The following is a 22167-nucleotide window of genomic DNA, read 5'->3' as shown; positions in this document are numbered from 1 at the left end:
TGGCCACAGGCAGGAATGACTTCCTATGACGCTCTGTGTTGCATCTTGGTGGAATGAGTCTCTGGCTGAATGTACTCCTGTGCCCAATCAGTACATTATGTAGTGGATGGGAGACATTGACCAAGATGGCATGCAACTTGGACAGCATCCTCTTTTCAGACACCACCGTGAGAGAGTCCAGTTCCATCCCCACAACATCACTGGCCTTACGAATGATCTTGTTGATTCTGTTGGTGTCTGCTACCCTCAGCCTGCTGCCCCAGCACACAACAGCAAGCATGATCGCACTGGCCACCACAGACTCGTAGAACATCCTCAGCATCGTCCTGCAGATGTTAAAGGACCTCAGTCTCCTCAGGAAATAGAGACGGCTCTGACCCTTCTTGTAGACAGCCTCAGTGTTCTTTGACCAGTCCAGTTTATTGTCAACTCGCATCCCCAGGTATTTGTAATCCTCCACCATGTCCACACTGACCCCCGGATGGAAACCGGGGTCACCAGAACCTTAGCTCTCCTCAGGTCTACCACCAGCTCCTTAGTCTTTTTCACATTAAGCTGCAGATAATTCTGCTCACACCATGTGACAAAGTTTCCTACAGTAGCCCCGTACTCAGACTCACCTCCCTTGCTGATGCATCCAACTATGGCAGAGTCATCAGAAAACTTCTGAAGATGACAAGGCTCTGTGCAGTAGTTGAAGTCCAAGGTGTAAATGGTGAAGAGAAAGGGAGACAAGACAGTCCCCTGTGGAGCCCCAGTGCTGCTGATCACTCTGTCGGACACACAGTGTTGCAAGCACACGTACTGAGGTCTGCCAGACCACAGATGGAATATAGTGTAGGGAAGTATATGGTCCTGCACTTTGATAGAAAGAATAAAGGCATAGACTATTTTCTGCGCAGGGAGAAAATTCGAAATCAGAGGTTCCCTAAATGTTAACCTGTAGGTTGGGTTGGCGGTAAGGAAGAGAAATACAATGTTAGCATTCATTTCAAAGGGACTAGAATATTAAAGCAATGCTGTAATGCTGGTGATTTATAAGACATTGGTCAGACCAGACTTGGAATATTATGAGCAGTTTTGGGCCCCTTATCTAAGAGAGGATATGTCGACTTTGGAGAGGGGCCAGATGAATTTCACAAGAATAACCTTTGGTTAACATATAAAGAGCGGTTAATGGCTCTGGGTCTGAACTCACTGGAACTTATAAGAATAATGGGGTATCTCTTTGAAACCTATTAAATATTGAAAGGCCTAGATAGGGGTCCCCAACCTTTTTTGCACCACGGACCTGTTTAATATTGACAATTTTCTTGCAGACCGGCCGACCTGGGTGGGGGGGGGGGGTGTTCAAGAAGGGTTAAACCCACCTCAACGTGTCTTTTACTGTTAGGATTGCCAACTTTCTCACTCCCAAATAAGGGACAAAAGTAGCAGTCAAATCCCGGGACACTTGTGTTTACCCCAGGAAAGACTACCATGACCATGAAGCCTTGCACGGGCACCTGTGTGCGCATGCGTGACGTGCACATGCGCGTACGTGCCAATTTTTTTTCCACAAATCGGTTTTGGCTTCATCTTCCCGACTACACTGTACATACATTATTTCTACTTTATATAGGCTGTGTATTTATCATATCATTCTTACTTTTACTATATGTTACTGTTATTTTCGGTTTTATGTGTTATTTGGTATGATTTGGTAGGTTATTTTTTGGGTCTGGGAACGCTCAAAAATCTTTCCTATATAAATTAATGGTAATTGCTTCTGCGCTTCACGCCATTTCGGCACGAAAGGTTTCACAGGAACGCTCTACCTTAGCGGGAGAAATATGGGACAAGGGCGATCCCATATGGGACAAACCAATTTAGCCAAGTAGACGGGATGTCCCGGCTAATACGGGACAGTTGGCAACCCTATGTTCAAGTTCAACAGTGTGTGACAGGGAATGAGGAAAGGTGCAGCTGACTCATACCGTTTCCTCATGGCCTGGTAGCACATGCTCTGCGGCCCAGTGGTTGGGTACCACTGGCCTAGATAGAGTAGACATTGATAGGATGTTTCCTATAGTGGAGGAGTCTAGGACCATAAGGCTCAGCCTCAGAATAGATGGACATCCCTTTAGAACAGAGATGAGGAGGAATTTCTTTAGCCAGAGAGTGGTGAATCTGTGGAATTCATTGCCACAGGTGGCTGTGGAGGCCAAGTCATTTGGTATATATTTAAACCTGAAGTTGATAGGTTCTTAATTAGTAAGTGTGTCAAAGGTTATGGGAAGAACCAATATTCTTGCAGGCAGGTTTACTACAGCTGTTGAGAGTGGTTTAAACTAATATGGCAGGGTGATGGGAACCTATATGATAGAGCTGAGGTTGAACCAGCAGGTTTACAAGTAGATGATGGGTGGAAGGACAAGATGATGGTAAGGAAGGACAAGCCAATGATTGGGTACAAATGCAGATAGAGTAAAGAGTTAGATTGTACCACAGAGGCAAAATTCAACAGGGTGAAGAATGCAGGACTGAAGGTGCTGTATTTAAAAGCATGTAGCATTCGGAATAAGGTGGACAAGCTTGTGGAACAATTAGAAATTGGTCGGTATGACATAGTGGGCATCACTGATTCGTGGCTGAAAGAAGGCCAGAGTTGAGAACATTAAACAATAAACTTTGTATCAAAAGGACAGGCAGGAAAGCATAGGCGGTGGTGTGGCTCTGTTGCTAAGAGATGGAATTACATCTTTAGATAGAGGTGACATAGGGTCAGAGAATGTTGAATCTTTGTGGGTGGAGTTAAGAAACCGCAAGGGTTAAAAAAAACATTATGGAAATCATATATAGGTCTCCAAATAGCAGCCAAGATGTGGGGTTGAAATTGCAAAGGGAGCTGGAAAAGGCATCTTATAAGGGTAATGTCACAATTGTAATTGGGGACTTCAATATGCAAGGAGATTGGGAAAATCAGGTTGGTGTCAGATCGCAAGAGAGGGAACTTGTTGATTACCTACGAAATGGCTTTTTAGAGTAACTTGTGCTTGAGCCTGCTAGGGGAAGGGCTACCTTAGATTGGGTGTTGTGTAATAACCCAGATTTTATCAGGGAACTTAACGTAAAGGAATGCTTAGGAGGCGGTGATGATAATATGATTGCATTCGTGGCTGACAAAGGAAGTTAAGGATTGCATAATAGCCTAGGAAAGACCATATAAGGTAGCAAAAGTGAGTGGGAAGTTGGATGATTGGAAAACTTTTAAAATCCAACAAAAAACCAAAAAAGCTATAAGAAAGGAAAAAATTAAATACGAAGCCAAACTAGCCACTAATATAAAGCAGGATACTAAAAGTTTTTTTGGTTATATAAAGAGTAAAAGGGAGGTGAGTGTTAATATTGGACTACTGGAAAATTATGCTGGTGAGGTAATAATGGGGGACAAAGAAATGGCAGATAAACTTAGAGTACTTTGCATCAGTCAGGGAGCAAGAGTGAGTGCCATTGCTACTACAAAGGAAAAAGAACTTGGCAAACTCAAAGGTCTTAAGGTGGATAAGTCACCTGGACTGGATGGACTACATCCCAGAGTCCTGAGAGAGGTTGCTAAAGAGATAACGGATGCATCTGTCATGATCTTTCAAGAATCACTTGATTCTGCCATGGTCCCAGAGGACTGGGAAACTGCAAATGTCACTCCACTCTTTCAGAAGGTAGGAAGGCAAAAGAAAGGAAACTATAGGCCAATTGGCCTAACCTTAGTGGTTGGGAGAGTGTTGGAGTCTATTATTAAGGATGAGGTTTCAGGGTACTTGCAGATTAATGATAAAATAAGTCAAAGTCAGCATGGTTTCTGAAAAGGGAAGCCTTGCCTGATAAATCTGTTAGAGTCCTTCGAGGAAGTAACAAGCAGGGTGGGCTAAGGGGAGGCAGTGAACGTCATTTACTTGGATTTCCAGAAGGCATTTGGTAGATGTCACACATGAGGCTGCTTAACAAGATGAAATCCTATGACATTACAGGAAAGATACTGGCATGGATAGTAGAATGGCTGACAGGCTGGAGGCAGCCAGTGGGAATAAGAGGAGACTTCTCTGGTTGGCTGCCAGTAACTAGTGATATTCCTCAGGTGTCAGTTTTGGGACCACCACTTTTCACATTGTTTGTCAATGATTTAGATAATAGAATTGATGGCTTTGTGGCAAAGTTTGCAGATGATACAAAGATAGGTGGAGGAATAGGTGGTGCTGAGGAAGCAATGCGACTGCTGCAGGACTTGGACAAATTTGAAGAATGGTCAAAAAAAGTGGCAGATAGAATACAGTGTTGGGAAATGTATGATAACGTATTTTGGTAAAAGGAACAATAGTGCAGACTATTATCTAAGTGGGAAGTGAATCTGTGGAATGCTCTGATACAGAATGCGGTGAAGACCAAGTCCGTGGGTATATTTAAAGTGGAAGTTGGTAGTTTCCTGATTGGTCAGGACATCAAAGGATATGGCAAGAATGCAAGTGTGTGGGGTTGAGTGGGATCTGGGATCAGCCATGATGGAATAGTGGAGCAGACTCGATGGGCTGAATGGCCTAATTCTGCTCCTATGTCTTTTGGTCTTATGATGATGTCCAATGTAATGAAACATTGCAACAAATGAGATGCATAAGGAACTCAGCAGGTCAGGCAGCAGCTGTGCAGGGAAATGGATAGTCAATGTTTCCTGGGTTGAGATCCTTCAGGACTGAAAGAGACAGAGAGGATGTAAGTGTGAAAAAGATGATGGGAAGGGGTGGAACAAGAGCAAGTAATTGATTGGGAGATTCAGCTGAGGAGGGCTGATGGCAGATGGAGGAGCTGTGAGTGGGAATAGTGACAGGCTGGGAGGTGATAGGTTGCAGATTTTGGAACTGATAGAAAGGGAAGGTGGAGCATGGTGTCAAGGGAGGTGGGAATAGTGGGGGAAGGGGACAGTAACGGGGTGATGGGAGCTGGGGCGAGTGTAGGAAGAACTGGGTAGATCAGGAGGAGAGCGAAAGGGCAGAGGGGGCGCAGTTTTCTGGAAATCGGAGATTTCAATGTTTATGCCCCTGGGTTGTGGACCCCCAGGCGGAATACTGGCCCCTCTTTGGCAATACTGCAGACAGGCCGTCAGCAGGCTTAACACAGCACCCGTGAAGATGGTCGTTAGGATGAGGGTGATGTTGGGTACACTTTCCCTCCCCCTCCAGTCTGACTGGAGGGCACTAGGCACTAAAATGTTCTCGGATTATAATGTGGCGTCTGTAACGCGAAATTGGCCAGTCGCGTACTGTGCAGCCGAACTTCATTTATCTCGCAAGGTTCGCTGTGGTGCAAACAAACGAATTCACTAAATCATAAATCCCACGTTGCCCTGGACGGTAAATTGCGCCAAATGATTTTTGAAGGGGGGGGGGGGTCTCCTGGTTCAAAGTATGCGTCGGCGACGCGAGATTGACAGCTCTGTTACATATTTGTACAATCCAGGAGGAAATTGGCGGCGGTGTCTGGGTCCGGGCTGGGGATGCCAACCATCGTGCTCGGACGTGAGGAACGTGCCGCGGATGCATCAGCCGCAACCAGTCAGCCCCGCAGCCGAGTCGCTTCCTGTGCCGGCAAGGTGGGGGCAGCCACTCACAGCTCCACACTTCTCCTCCTTCCCTTATGCAGCAAGGCTCCCTCTACAATCCGATTACAACACAGGAAGTGAATCGGTTCTGGGCTGTTGCCATCATCGCTCCCAAACGGCCTCTGCATCTCGAATCGTGCCGGGGAGAAGGCAGCTGTTGTGGAGAGGCGACCCCCACCACCACCCCGTGCTCACCGAGGGCCGCCGTACCTGCTCCGAGTCACAGGCTGCCGCCTCTGTCCTCCTCAAAGCGTGTGAGTCCCTCAGCGTCCCGGCAGGATGATAGCCGCACAAGTTTTGGCCTATTTCTTCACAGAATTGAAGGCCGACCAAGTTAAAAAGGTGAGCTTCCTTGTTCACACAGATATTGCGCCAGTGGTCCCCTCCCATGCGAGTTTTAACCCATGACATCTACTGTACTTGAATTTCCCATTAATCATAAAAGAAAAGGCATAAAAAGAAAATGGGGGCTATTTGTTAAATTTGCATTGTTACTTTTGTAACCTGATCTGTGAGTATAATTCTGAAAGGATTTGTAATGGCTTCCTTAATCTCACTGCAGTGTCCTTGAAACCAGCATGGCGGTGTCATTCATACTATATACAGAGAGGGGCTGTCTATGTCAGCGGATGCTGTGTTTTATAGAATCCCGGAGTGGTCGTGGACAAAGATCATGCCTGTGTGTGTGGATTCGTTTATTTTGAAGTTTAGAATCGGCAGAATTCTCTGCTAGCTTTTCCTTCTTTAGTAAATCCCCTTCCTTCCTCCCCCCCCCCCACTTGCGTGGGATTCCGGATTAAGAGCGTTAACCCTTCCCCACCAGATATCATGTTAGCATTGGAAACGAGCATTATCCGTGAATTCCAAAACAAAATTATTTGGATGCTGGAACCCTAAAATGACAACAGGAAATGCTCAGTCGGCTAAGCCGTATCAAATCCATTATTAATGGTTTGTTAATTTATCTGAATGACCCTGTTTAAACTAATGTAAATGCTGTGCTTTTCTCCCTAGGAAAGATATTGCAATAAGTCACGCTAATTTAACTAACTATATTAGTTAAATTATGAAAGCTGAGGGGCTAAGTGACTACAACTAAAAGAGTGATTGCCACAAAACAGTATTATAGTTTACTCTGAATCAGCTGGACCAAATGGAAAAAATTCTGATGTTCTGCTTTGCCTTGGACCTTTTAATAACTGATGACCTCTATGCACCATCTTGAAGACGGTTGTTTGTTTGCTGGGTCATATTGCCACTCCCTTCAGGCTAGGCAGCATTTTTTTTGAAGAACTCTATTGTACTCCATAAGGCCTATTGTATGGCTCTTTGGTTTGAATGACACACTTAGTGTCACTGTGACACATTTCGTCCTTGTTCAACTAAATATTTCAAAAAATAAAGCCATGTTAATTATCATCTGCAATATTTAGTTTAAACCACTTCACAAACTGGAGAGGGAGATAGAGTATTCCCCACCTCTGACCTTTAAAGCAAACACATTTGTTAACAAGTCCATGGAGCTCCAACAGTTGGTCTGATATTGACTATATTATTTGTGCCTCCTGTATAGGGTGCAAGCTCACACAGTTCTGAGACTTTTGCATAATATATCGTCCCTATGGAAATCCCACTCATCTGCTTGAACTTTCCTCTCCCTATTGTCCTCTAATGCATCCAGAATGCTGTGTTTTCAGTGAGAAATGTATGTGACCTGTGAGCACAGCCCACCTGCAGCTGTGGAGTTTCTCAGTTTTTATAATCTGTGAATAATCGCTTTCATAGACGTAGAACATTCCATCACAGTACAGGCCCTTCGGCTCAGGATGTTCTGTTGACCTTTGAACCTACTCTTAAGATCAATGTAATCCTTGCCTCCCACATAGCCCTCCATTTTTCTTTCAGCCATGTGCCTGAGTTTTTAAATGCCCCTAATGTCAGCCCCTACTACCACCCGGCAGGGCATTCCACGCACCCACCACTCTGTGTAAAGGACGTACCTCTGACATCCCCACTAATCTCCAATCACCTTAAAATTGCTCTTTTTTGATTAGCTATCTCTACCCTGGGAAATTACCTGGCTATCTCTGCCTTTTATCATATTCAAACAAACAAACCGATTTGTTTTATATATTTATATCTGTAATGCAACTGAAAGTTGTTTATTTCCATTGGATAGTAGCTTCCCAATCCTCCAGCTTCCCACTAATTTTTGCTGTATTATATGACCTTTCTTTGGCTTTTATGTTGGCTTTGACTTCCCTTGTCAGCCACAGTTGTGTCATCCTGTCTTTAGAATACTTCTTTGGGATGTATCTATCCTGCTCCTTCCAAATTGCTCCCAGAAGTTCCAGCCGTTGCTTCTCTGCTGTCATCCCTGGTCGTGTTCCCTTCCAATCAATTTTGGGCAGCTCCCCTCTCATGCCTCTGTAATTCCCTTTACTCCACTGTAATACAGATGCATCTCCTCATGTTTCAGGGTGATTTCTATCATATTATGATCGCTGACCCCTAGGGTTCCTTTACCTTAAGCTCTCTAATCAATTCCAGTTCATTGCACAACACCCAAACCAGAATAGCTGATCCCCTAGTGGGCTCAATCACGAGCTGCTCTAAAAAGTCATTTCGTAGGCATTCTAGAAATTCCCCCCCCCCCCGGGATCCAGCACCAACCTGATTTTTCCATTCTACCTGCATATTGAAATCCCCTATGACTATTGTAACATTGCCCCTTTGACATGCTTTTTCTATCTCCTGTTGTAACTTAACTTTCTACCTAGCTCCCTAAAATCTCTCTTCAGGGCCTTCTCGGCTTTCCTACCTATGTCGTTGGCACCAATATGTACCAAGAATTCTGGCTGCTCACCTTCCCCTTTCGAATGTTGTGAAGCCAGTCTAAGACATCCCTGACCCAGGCACTTGGGAGGCAGCATACCACCTGGGTGCCCCTATGGCACTTACGGGTAGCAGTTAAATCTGGGAATCATCAGGAGGCCAGATTAAGAGGAGGACAGGTGATGAGAGCATTGCTTGACTAGACTAGGTTATGGGAAATGGAAGGGCTAGACTTTAAAAGGATCTGAAGACAAGCGAGAGAATTTTGCACAGTATATTTATTGCACTTGTGCCATTATTGCCAGCCTGGACTACAAGTGTGATTAAGTGACCAGCACTTGATACAATTAGGAATCAGGCAGCAGGCATTTGGAACATGATCTTAACTAACAGAATGGGAACCCTGAGTTCAGGACCACTGACCTAGGACATGAGTTTGGACCCCACCATGGCAACTAGAAATTTAAGTTCAAGTCATTAAGTTTGAAATAAAATCTAGTCATGGTAACGGTGACTGTAGACCAACTATAATCATGCATCTCATCTAGTTCCCTAAGGTGCGCTTACCCAGCTTGGCCTTTGTGACATCTTAGTGTCCTGTGGGGAGCATTTAGGGATGAAGAGTAATACAAAACTGTGTGAACAACATGCTTGTTCAATATATTCCTTCCTCAAGACGGTAATGGAATGGTGGACTTGGTAATTGGTTCAAAATCCCTGTATATACCCAAAGTCTTCTAATAGTGAAGCAACCTAGAGTGGTAAAGAACGAATTGCCAGGGGAATGTGGCTGAAGCCTTTATTCCTCAGCTCATCAAACCTCTTATTTTTTTCATTAGTCAATTTGTGCCTCTCTGAAGTCGGTGGTTTTGGATTCGTTGAGCATCTTTTACGTTCCCAAACCTCAGCAGTTGCCCCTCATCAGTTACGAGTCAAGATGTTGACTCACTGTTCAGCTGTGGACATCACTTTCACCTGGAATCTCCTGGCGTCACAACAGAACTGTAACGGGCCATCTCCCTGGGTTTCAAACACCTAAGTAATGGATTCCCATACATACATTTGTTGCTGTTGCTGCTTGTGTTGTTCTGCTGAACATTGTGGGCGTGCTATGTTTGCACCGGAATTGGGGGTGATACTTGCAGGCTGTCCCTGGCACACAAATGGAGTATTTCACTGTGTGTTTTGATGTACATGTGATTTAAAAGTCAAATATGAATCTGACAGGCTCTGTTCACTTTTAGTAGTTATTCTTTGGTATCGGTCTTGCCATTCATTTCAATATTGTAGGGGGTATGGTTACCATATGAAGCAACTTTGTCCATTCTGTAAATTGTGGACAAAGTTGACTTATGGCCGTGTGTAAGAACAGAATGTGTTCATTACACTGAGATACCCAGTAGCTTCACTACTTAGCTGATGCTGAACTAGGATGGTGAGTAATTGAAATTTAATACATTGTGGAGCATTTCAGTGACATTCCAGCACAGTCGCAGGTGTGTATCATTCTGACCTTGGGATAATACAGTAACCTCTGGAGCAAGGAAAAAGGACAGTGTTTGTGTGGAGAGTGTAGGCCTCAGTCCTGCTCAATATCCTCGTAAATATCCTTTACAACTTGATGAATGATGCCTCGTCATTCCTCTTCTGTGGTGACCATGAGCCTCCTCATTAGCAATGTTAAATAGTTATAGCGAATTTCCCCCCAGCATTGAGGCTAATGAAGGCAATGTACTGAAGAGATAATCCAATTCTTGTACAGTGAAATTTGTGGCAGCATTTTGCAGTTGTAGCTAGTTGCTTCCTGGTTGGTAGGAGCAAGGAATCTACAAGGTTAAAATAGTGGTCGGGTAAGTTTTAACTAATTCTCAATGCATTCCTAGTCATTTGTTCCAGGAAAGGTATTTCTCAAAAGCCAGGCAGAGATCACCAACACTGAAAAGCTAGATATTGTGATCAGTCAGGTTTAAAATACATCCCTTTCATCAGCTTGGCTGAGGATAATGCTCCCTGTCAGAGAGCAGTGAAAGTATGGCAGAGGAACCATGGTCCTTTGAGACCCTCTTGTGACTAAATGAACAGGAATCTCTGCACAAAACGAGCAGAGTCTTCTTGAACAGAGGCACAGTCAGTGTCCTGTAGGAAATTGACAGCACAGAATAGGGCCATTATTCCATGTCTGTCTTCAACTACTTTTGCACTGTTTAATTGTGGTGTTCATATTCATATTCTTACAGTATGTACTTGAGACACAGAGAGGACATTAGAGTTCATGTCAGCTCTAGAGCGACCTCATTAATCTTAGAAATGAATGGGAGTGTAGCAGTTAGCGCATTGCTTTACAGCGCCTGCTGTCGTTCGCTGGCCATGGTTTAATTCCCACCACTGCCTGTAAGGAGTTTGTATGTTCTTCCTGTGATCTTGTGGGTTTCTCTAGGTGCTCTGGTTTCTTCCCATGTTCCAAAGACGTACGTTTTGGCTTAGTGAGTTGTGGGCATGCTGTGCTGGCAACACTTGTGGGCTGCCCAGTACAATCCTCACTGATTTGACACAAAACTACGTATTTCATTGCATTTTTTATGTGCATGTGACATTTAATCACATTTTCCTGTAACCTATTCTCTCTATATGTGGTGCGTGGCCAAGTGGTTAAGGCGTCGGTCTAGTGATCTGAAGGTCGCTAGTTCGAGCCTCAGCTGAGGCAGCGTGCTGTGTCCTTGAGCAAGGCACTTAACCACACATTGCTCTGCGACGACACTGGTGCCAAGCTGTATGGGTCCTAGTGCCCTTCCCTTGGGCAACATCGGTGGCGTGGAGAGGGGAGACTTGCAGCATGGGCAACTGCTGGTCTTCCATACAACCTTGCCCAGGTCTCAGTCATCATCGAAAATCGATGGACAGCTGGAGATTCTCTCTCTCATGCCCATTAATGATGGTTTATTCTCCAACCATCTGCCCACACTACTGGCAATTCGCAGTGGCCAATTAACCTACCAAGTTTTTTCGGGAAAACCAAATCACATGGGGTAAACCCCATGCAGTCATGAAGCAAGAAGACTGTACCTCAGTTCGTATGGGAACTGTCATGCATCAGCACCCATGTTGGCCTAAAGCATTCGAGGTTTCTCCCTCCTTTATCCCGTCAGGCTGAGTTCCTGACCCACATCACTCTGTAGAAGAAAACATTTTCTCAGCTCCATGTGAACTTTTCTATCATTTACTGTACCTGGTTGTTAAACCCCTCTGGGTTCCTCTGACTAGGCCCTTCAGTGTCCTTTCTTTCAAAGAAAGCTCCAGCCTCAATCCTTCAACATCTTTGTAAATATCTTTTACATCTTGTTGAATGATGTCTCGTCATTCCTCTCTATGGTGACCATGAGCCTCCACATTAGCAATGTTAAATAGTTCCAGTAATCTTCCCCCCAGCATCGAGGCGAATAAAAGGCAAGCACTCACCTGTCCTTTTAGTCACTTTATGGATGTGTCCTGCTACCTTTAGGCATCTTTGGACATGGACTACCAATTCTCGGTCAAATGTTCCCACAACCTATGGACTCACTTTCAAGGACTCTTCATCTCGTTCTCTACTTATTGCTTACTTATTTTTTATTATTATTATTTACTTTTATATTTGCACAGTTTGCTGTCTTTTGCAGGTTAGTTGTTTGTTCACCCTGTTGGGTGCAGTCTTTCATTGGTTGTTGTGTGGTTGTTGGATTTACTGAATATGCCTGCAAGAAAATGAATCTCAGAGTTGTAGATGGTGACGTGTATGTTCTTTGATCATAAATTTGCCTTGCACTTTGAAATGCCGTTTGCTCTGTTGCATTTTTCCTTGTCTTGTTGCAAATCCATGCTGTAAAACACGTCATCGTATTAAACCACAGTTACAGCTTTTCTATGCAACTGACCTGACCATTCGTCTGTCCTTCTCTGAAAATGCTTTCCTCATGGCCAGCTTTTGTAGAATTTGCAAACATTCTATGCTCATTTATTAGTCATTGTATATTGGAAAAGGCAAGGGACTGAGACATGAACCCCATTGACTGCCTTCCTGTCACTCAAACCCTGACAACCTTTGCAATTTGTTACCTGCCACTGAGATGATTTTAGACCCAATTTGTCATTTTTTTTTCTTGGACTTTTACTTTTTTGACCAGACTACTGAGTGGAGTTCTGTCAATAACCTCATTTGAAATCCATGCAGATTCCATCAAAAGCAAAAATTAACCCTTATCTCCTCAGTGTAACAATTGAAAGAAACCTTCAGTTAATTTGAACTTTCCTGTTCCAGTTGGGTACAGCTGCTTCTCCTCTCTACCCTGTCCTGACTGAGAACAGACTTTCCAGCTGTCCAAGGGACCTGCTTGGTTCTCACCTGTATGGAGTCTGCAGGTTCCCTCTGTGTCTGCAATGTCTCCTGGGTTTTGCAGTTCCCTCGTACTTTCGTTTAGACCATAAGGCGTAGGAGCAGAATTATGCCATTTGGCCCATCGAGTCTGCTCTGTCATTCCATCATGGCTGATTTATTATTCCTCTCAACCCCATTCTCCTGCCTGCTCTCCATAACCTTTGACGCTCTTACTAATCAAGAACCTATCAACCTTCACTTTAAATGTACTGCATAACTTGGCCTCCACAGCCATCTGTGGCATTGAAATCCACAGATTTACCATGCTCTGGCTAAAGAAGTTCTTCCACATCAATGTTATAAAGTGACATCCTTGTATTCTGAGGCTGTGCCCTCTGGTCCTCGAATCTCCCGTTATGGAAAACATTCTGGTTGCGTTGACTTGTTCTCTGATCTTAGCAATTTACTTGCAAACGTTTTGTCACCATACGATGAGACATCATTAGTGCGCTGTTAACTCTGGTGTGTTCTCTGAATGCTTGGCCTTTATATACTTACCAGCTGATTGGCCATCATTTTGGAAACTTAAACACGAGGAAACCTGCAGATGCTGGAAATTCAAGCAACACACATCAAAGTTGCTGGTGAACGCAGCAGGCCAGGCAGCATCTCTAGGAAGAGGTACAGTCGATGTTTCGGGCCGAGACCCTTCGTCAGGACTAACTGAAGAGGAGCTAGTAAGAGACGAAGGGTCTCGGCCCGAAACGTCGACTGTACCTCTTGCTAGAGATGCTGCCTGGCCTGCTGCGTTCACCAGCAACTTTGATGGATTTTGGAAACTTAATTGTGATGTTGGGAGGAAGTCTCGTTGCTGATTGGTTGTGTGGCAAACATCGTGCGCTGTGGTCTGGAATTTTGCCTGTATTGGCTCATAAATAGGATTGAAGTTTACGTGTTTGTTTACACAAGTGTTTGTGGAAAACCACGCTTCTGGGAATTCTCTTACATGCCACATGTTCGCTTGCGCCATGACTTTCACTGATGCCCAGTGGAATTTGTGCCCCTCTCGATCTTCATGGGACGTCATTTCCAAGATATTTCTTTGCAGTATTCACATGAAATGGATACCAATGGAATTTCATATGCAGATGTCTACGAGGTCAACAACACACCAACCAAGTGGGTTGGTCTTCCATGCATTCAAAATATCTTTGAAATGACAGCCCGGCTGCTCCAAGAACATTGAATGGCGGTTGCACAAAAGCCAACAGCAATGTTGAGGAGAGCGGTTTGCAGACCAAAAGAACAAACCAAGCTATTGGACAAGACTGATGTGGTCTTCAAAATCCAAGTGGGGACTGCAGCAAATATGTTGGCCAAGTTGGAAGAGAACTATTGTCAAGGATCCATGAACATCAACTGGCTGTGAAGCGGCGTGACCAACTCTCCCTCGTCTCTACCCATGAAGATCGAGAAGGGCACACATTTGACTGGGCATTAGTGAAAGTCATGGAGAGAATTCCCGGAGCGCAGTTTTCCCTGAACAATTCTGTATTCCAGCGTAGATCTGGATCCTATTTGATCCAATGTGGGCAAAATTCCAGACCACAACGGACGAAGTTCGCCACACAACCAGTCAGCGAACGAGATTTCCTCCTCAAATCACAATTAAGTTTCCGAAATGACAACCAATCAGCTGATTGATGAGTGTATAAAGACCAAGCATTCGGAGGTCACGCCACAGTTAACAGTACACTGATGATGTCTCCTCACATGGTGATGAAACGTTTGCAAGTAAATCGCCAAGATCAGAGAACAACTCAACCCAACCATCAACCACCTACACATGTACCGAATTAATTCCAGGAAACATCCTCTCCATGTCCACCCTACCTCGGCCTTTCAATATTTGATAGGTTTCAATGAGATTTCCCCCTTCATTCTTCTAAACTCCAGTGAATACAGGCCCAGAGCCATCAAACACTCCTCGTATGATAATGCAGCTCAATGTTCCCAATCTGTGCTGCTTGTTAGGTTAATTGGCTGTGGCAAGTATTGGTCGCTGGTGTGAGAGTCAAGGGGATGTGAATAGGCATGTGGGAGAGCATAATTTACAAGTGGATGAACGTGATTGCTGCAAGAACTAGTATATTCTAGATGGGCTGCATGGCCTACCATAGCACAAAATGTGAACTTTGTAAATATAGGGCTACCTGATCCCATGCCACTTGTTTGGAAACTTGCACTTGTCATCCTTTATCCATTGGGATTGAAATGCAGCGGGAAGGAGGTGAGTTGGTGCTTTGGTTGTACATGGTCTTGTTCAGGGCCTACGTGGAGCACTGTGGGCATGCAATGCTGTTGGAGATGCACTGGTCTCCATTTACAGCAGTAACATAAACTCCCACTACATCAGTCTACACAGTGATAAGTACAGACTTAGGGAGATGGTTAGATTTTGGAACAGAACAGTTTTTTTAGAAGGCCTTGGACATACAGAAGCCAGCTGAGCAGAGCCTGGATTAATGTTGTTAAAGTGAGATGACCCACTGAAGAACCATAACATCTTTATTAGATGAAGATCATTTCCACTGATTGAATTGAATTAGAGTTGAATTGTTCTCCACGTGCTGTTGCATTGAGTAATTATTAAGTCCGCCTTCAAGTTCAAGTTTATTGTCATCCTACCGTACACATATCCACTGCCAAGCGAAACAATGTTCCTCCAGATCAAGGTGCATAACACTACATATAACTCACAGCCATAACATATAAAATAATATTACCACAAATAAGTTAACAAAAAATAAGATGCATATATGATACAAGTTTAAAAAGTAAACAGTAAATAGTCTGACCTCGGTGATTGGGAAGACGTTGGAGTTGATTGTTAAGGTTGTGGTTTCAGGGTACTTGGAGACACATGACAAAATAGGCTGTAGTTAGCATGGTTTCCTTGAGGGGAAATCTAGCCTGACAAATACGTTAGAATTCTTTGAAGAAATAACGGATGGGATAGACAAAGGAGAATCAGTGGATGTTGTGTGCTTGGATTTTCAGAAGGCCTTTGACAAGGTGCCACACATGAAGCTGCTTAACAAGAGCCCATGATATTACAGGAAAGGTACTAGCATGGAATTGATGGTGTTGTAAAAATTGGTTAAAATGGTGGAACGGGGAGTGGGGCAGCCTTTCTTGCCTCAGTCTCTTCAGGAAATGGAGATGCTCTGTGCTTTCCACAGAGGAGCTGGGTATGCAGTGAGCAGTGGTCAGCCTGCACCTTCCTAAAGTCCGCAGTAATCTCTTCGGCCGTGTCAATGCTGAGACTCGGATTGTCGTGCTCACACTGTTCTACCAGCCCCTCTGCCTCTCTGTATGCAGTCTCGTCATCGTCGTTGAGACCAACTGCTGTTGTGTCATCGGCGAACTTGATGACTTAGTTTGAACTGGATGCAGTCAAGCATCAGCAGCGTGAACAGTAGAGGCCTAAGTGTGTATATGTGTGTGTGTGTATTCTTGGCTGTAACTAAAACATTGTTTTCTTCAACAGATCGACAAATATCTATATGCAGCACGCCTCTCAGATGAAACTCTACTTGATGTGATGGCACGGTTCAGGACGGAGATGGAGAAAGGACTAGGAAGGGACACTAATCCAACGGCAGCAGTCAAAATGTTGCCCACTTTTGTTAGATCAACTCCTGATGGATCAGGTGAGGTGCTCTCTGTAGAGAATTCATCTTGCAATGTGAGATGTTCTACATCTCCTGGTTAGGAAGGTGTAGTGGATGGAGATGTATGTTAAATGAGGAGGAGAATGTACATTGGTGGTAACATTGTGTTGGGAGGGGCAACCTGATAGAAGGATATAAAATTATGAGGCATAGGTAGGGTATCTATTCTCCTCAAAGAGGGCAAATCTTAAAGAAGTTGTGTGAGGCCAGTTTTTGTTTACAGAATAGTAGATACCTAGATGTGCTGCTGGCGAGGTGGTAGAAGCAACATTTAAGAGGCATTTAGACAGACTGCTGAACAGGAAGGAAGCGAGGGAACAAGAAATAATCTACAGGAGGAACTTGGATCAGGGAGCAGTGATGGGGGGTGGGGTTTGGATGGAAGGAATTGTTTTGAATTGGAAACCCTGTAGATAACTTGATGGTAGATAATTTCTGATAATAATAATTTCGATGGAGAGGAAGGTACAGCTGCCTGAATGTCCAAGACATCAGATGTGGAAAGTGTTAGAACAGATGGAAAGAAGCCGCAGAACGTGGGACAATGGAAAATAGCCCTCATTGGGCGTCATGGGGGATGAGGGCTCCTGTAGTTAATCTGTGGGCTTGCTGAGGATAGTGGTGCCCTGAGGTGGAGATAAGGAAATGGAAGAGCCCATTAGGGACCGTGTGAAGGCAAGAGCAAAGATCACGAGGGCAACAAGGGTGACTGAGCGTGTTGGATGCAGTGCCAATACAGTCATCAGTTTAATGGAGAAAGAGACTGGAGCTGTGTGTGTTCCTGTGATGGCATCTTTGATTGACAGAAAATGACCCATAGGAGAACTTCAGTGTTTGTGAACACATTTTCAGCCTGGTGAAAGAGATAATAAGGGGAATTGGTTGGGTCAGAAGTAGAGAGCCCCCAGATAATCCTAGTGTGGATTAGTGGTGTACAGGGAGAGAATGTCCATGGAAAAGGATCTGGGAATTATTAAAGTGGCGGAGGGCCAGTATGACAGAGTTCAGAAACTATGGGGGCCATTCTGTGGTACAGACTGTCCTGGAAGAAGTCAAGGCGAATAGAATCAATTCCTTCAAAAGCAGCTTAGATATAATTTAAAAGTTGCTGGTGAACGCAGCAGGCCAGGCAGCATCTCTAGGAAGAGGTACAGTCGACGTTTCAGGCCGAGACCCTTCGCCTCTTACTATCTCTTCTTTCAGTTAGTCCTGACGAAGGGTCTCGGCCTGAAACGTCGACTGCACCTCTTCCTAGAGATGCTGCCTGGCCTGCTGCGTTCACCAGCAACTTTGATGTGTGTTGCTTGAATTTCCAGCATCTGCAGAATTCCTGTTGTTTAGATATAATTTTGATACTTGGCACGGTTGCTTCTCAAGGTCAATGACATACTCTGCTATTGAGGTTTTCGCCACCTATTGTTTGGTTGTGATGTAGGCTAGTCATTACAGGCTGGTTGCTATGCCTAGTCAACATCACCAGTATTGTTTGTGGATGGTAAAAAGTGGACTGCATGGACTTCTTACTGCTTGGTAATTTTTGTGTGTTGTGTAGAAGTTCCACGATGACTAGTGTACCACCTGGCTGGAAAAGCCATGTTAGCTAGCTATGTGTGCCGCTGTATTTGGCCAGGGTTGGATTGATCATTAGCATTCATGTTAAAAACCAGATTATGTTGCTGGCAGGTAAAGACAGCTGCTGTACACATCCGTATTTGGAAACGTGTTGCCGATCTTCTATTGAATTGGACTGGAAGGATTGGTCTAACCTGGGTGGTGGCGAAGAAAATTTGTTGATACGTGGCATGCAGTGCCATTCCTCGATTTGGTAAACTCCATCCATAATAAAACGATACATAATGCTTTATTGCTCAAATGAAACAGTGAATGATTTTCTACGACCTGAGGTTAGCGAGATATTTTCACAAGAAAAGTCTCATGGCGCGTAACATTGGATGGTACATTCTGAAATCTTTGCAGACCTGGAGTACACATCAGTATTTTGATAGTAAGCGGTTAAATTAACAGCACTATTTAGAAATGATGTTATCTTTCAATTGTATTTTTAAAATGTGCCTCATTTATTTCAATCTGTCAATAGTAAAGCAGTAAATAAGCAACAGGACTCATCCTTTTTCCTTGAAGTCCATAAATATTGTTACTAATTCACAAGTCGGTGATAATCTGTATTTAAATTTACCGTGGCACGTGAGAGCCTGTATTTATGAAGATTATCACTAACTTGGGCACACCCTTTCAAAAGGGTTTGCTGCAGGTAGGGTAGAGTCAATGTGCCAAGTTCTGGAGAGTGAATAGGCTAAACAATGCATAATTATTTGGTTGTTCAGCAAACGTCTTACAATTGTTGATCTGTTTGGAAGGATTGCACTGCATATGTTTTCATATGTGAATATACAAGTGACACCTGGGTGAATTAGGTGTAAAAGTGAAACATTTAAACACTGTAACTCAAATTCATTCTCACTTCCTCATATTGCTCAATTATACTTTTGCACCTTATCTCACCGTTTAAATCCAATTCTGCCAGCTAGGCTCCACTCGCCTTCCCTTTGCCTCTGCTGACTCACGTCACCTCAGTGCGTAGAACCAGGTTTGAAAAAAAAAGCAGGTTTGACTGAGCTTTCCAGAGGCCCAGCAACTCGCTGTTTGTTCTCCTTCATTCACAGACTATTAATGCAATTAAAATGACTGCGGCTGATAGCCTCTTGGAGTGGGCTGTCAGGTTAATAAGTGGAACACTTATCATTTGCACAGTTACTCTTACAGATGATGTTGCATGCTGGATGTTGTGTACTGCAAGGTCACATTGTTAGAAATACACCAAGAACTGACGTCACTGAGGGGAGGAAAAGCTATATTTGATTTGTGTTATATTATACCCATCATCCACTGCAGATTTTTGCCACTGTAGTTATTTTATCCTGTTTAGGTTATGCACTGGACAATTTTATATATCTATTAGCATATTTCATATTAATTCTCTGTGTAGCAGCATTTGGGAGGGGCTGTGGTTAGGAAAAGGATCAATTACAATACACTTCAGCGAGATTCTCACATCTGTCTTGGGAATTGTTAGCCAATACCTCTCTTGAAATGAGCGAGATTAGGTCCTCCAGAAATGGATCTCCCAGTGGCCACACATTTTAATGGATCTCCCAGTGGCCACACATTTTAATTCCACATCCCATTCCCATTCTGATATGTCTATCCACGGCCTCCTCTACTGTAAAGATGAAGCCACACTCAGGTTGGAGGAACAACTTATATTCTGTCTGGGTAGCCTCCAACCTGATGGCATGAACATTGACTTCTCTAACTTCCGCTAATGCCCCACCTCCCCCTCGTACCCCATCCGTTATTTATTTATATACACACATTATTTCTCTCTCTCTCCTTTTTCTCCCTCTGCCCCTCTGACTATAACACTTGCCCATCCTCTGGGTTTTTCCCCCCCTCCCCCTTTTCCTTCTCTCCGGGCCTCCTGTCCCATGATCCTCTCATATCCCTTTTGCCAATCACCTGTCCAGCTCTTGGCTCCATCCCTCCCCCTCCTGTCTTCTCCTATCATTTTGGATCTCCCCCTCCCCCTCCCACTTCCAAATCTCTTGCTAACTCTTCCTTCAGTTAGTCCTGACGAAGGGTCTCAGTCCGAAACATCGACTGTACCTCTTCCTAGAGATGCTGCCTGGCCTGCTGCGTTCACCGGCAACTTTGATGCGTGTTGCTTGAATTTCCAGCATCTGCAGAATTCCTCGTGTTTACGAGATTAGGTCCTCTGTCTTTATCAAGTTTTCTTTGTTCACTGTTTCAGTCGTGTTTCCACTTTGTTAATCGTATCTTCGAAACGTTTTCCAGTTCATGAGCTCCCGGGATAAGCTTGAGTATCAGAGGGAGGAAGCAGAGTTCCACCCTGGAAGCTGGATGGCGGCAGCAGCTGATGATCCAAAGGAGCATGCCCCCATGGGGCGGAATATTTTAAACCCAGCCAGTGGCCAAAGCCTGTATTTTCTGCTGGATGACTGGAAGCCATCAGATACTCTTTCTGCCTCGTGTTTTTTTTTCACAGTATATTCCATCCGCCACTACTTTGTCCCTTCTCCCAATCAGTCCAAGTCCTTCTGCAGGCTCCCTGCTCACTGAACTCCACCTGCCTCTCCTATCGTCAGTGGAAGTGCAGTAAATGATTAGCCTCACTGATGTGAGTTGAATTTGGAACTTGTGTTGTAGTGGATTGGCATCTACGTGGTCATGGGCTAGTGGCGGGGCTTGTTTGAACTGGTGGGGTTAATGTTTATGTTCTTCCTTGAGGTGGAAATGCAAATTAGAACATGTCCTCAGGGGTTTAATTCCAACATTCAGCACTTGCTGTAACAAAACAATCATTCTCTCTTCTGGTATTCCCTACAGAAAAAGGGGACTTCCTTGCTTTGGATTTGGGAGGGTCCTCTTTTCGAATTTTGCGCGTGAAGGTGTCTGACGAGCGACAGCAGAAGGTGGAGATGGAATCCCAGATCTATCCTACTCCGGAAGATATCATGCACGGCAGTGGGTCACGGGTATGCCATCATTTCATTCACTTCTATTCATTTGGAAGTTGTTGTATTTGAAATAAATAACCACAACATAAACTATATTATGTTCAGTTGAATAATTACACAGGAGTGTATCTTTGGAGAGCCATCACACTTCCTTCTATTACCCTTTCCCTTCCACATCTCCAAGGTTTTCTTTTGAAAATGTGAAATTAAAAGTTATTAGTACATGGCTTGAACAGTGAGAATGGATCCAGAGTTAAGGTTATACTGTGCCTATAAAAAGTATTCATCCCCCCCTCCTTTGAAATTTTCACGTTTTATTGTTTTAAAAACATTGAATTGCACTGGATTTACTTTGGCTTTTCCTGACACGAATCAACAGAAAAAAAGACTTTTGTGTCAAAGTGAAAACAGATCTCTGCAAAGTGATCTAAATTAGTTATGAGTATAGAACACAAAATAGTTGATTACGTAAGTATTCGCCCCCAAACCACATCATCACTGGTGCAGCCAGTTGGTTTTAGAAGTCACATAATTATTTAAGTGGCGATCACCTGTGTACAATTGATTGTAGTAAAATACAGCTGTATTTGCAAGGTCCAACTGCTGGTGAGTCAGTATCCTGGCAAAAACTACATGAAGACAAAACACTCCGAGCAGCTCGGTGGAAAGGTTATTTAAAGTACAAGTCAGGAGATGATGCAAGAACATTTCCAAGTTGCTGAATATCCCTTGGACTACAGTTAAGTCGATCATTAAATGGAAAGAATATGGTAAAGCTGTAAATCTGCCTAGAACAGGCCATCCTTAAAAACTGAGTGACCGTGCAAGAAGGGGACTAGAGAGGGAGGCCACCAAGAGACTGATAACAACTCTGGAGGTGTTACAAGCTTCAGTGTCTGAGATGGGAGAGACTGCACGTACAACAACTGTTGCCCGGGTGCTTCACCAGTCGCAGCTTTATGGGAGAATGGCAAAGAGAAAGCCACTGTTGGAAAAAACTCACATGAAACCTTAGCTAGAGTTTGCCAGAAGGCATGTGGGGGACTCTGAAGTCAGCTG

General features: G+C 44.0%; 1 protein-coding gene across 2 annotated transcripts in view; it reads left to right on the top strand.

Annotated features, from left to right (window-relative positions):
* The first annotated feature begins 5590 nt into the window (after window positions 1–5590).
* The window catches only part of hk1 (hexokinase 1), a 77752-nt gene continuing 61175 nt past the window's right edge, over window positions 5591–22167 (top strand). Inside the window, exons 1-3 of one of the 2 annotated variants that reach the window (XM_072239131.1) lie at window positions 5591–5974; window positions 16369–16531; window positions 20978–21126. In XM_072239131.1, the coding sequence (XP_072095232.1) occupies window positions 5912–5974; window positions 16369–16531; window positions 20978–21126 (375 nt within the window). In that variant the 5' untranslated portion in view covers window positions 5591–5911. The remainder of the gene's footprint in view (window positions 5975–16368; window positions 16532–20977; window positions 21127–22167) is intronic. The other variant, XM_072239130.1, reaches the window with a different exon arrangement.

The sequence above is a fragment of the Mobula birostris genome, chromosome 21 (assembly GCF_030028105.1).
Source record: "Mobula birostris isolate sMobBir1 chromosome 21, sMobBir1.hap1, whole genome shotgun sequence".
In the NCBI taxonomy this organism is placed as follows: Eukaryota; Metazoa; Chordata; class Chondrichthyes; order Myliobatiformes; family Myliobatidae; genus Mobula; species Mobula birostris.
This window is presented reverse-complemented; position numbering and strand designations above follow the sequence as displayed.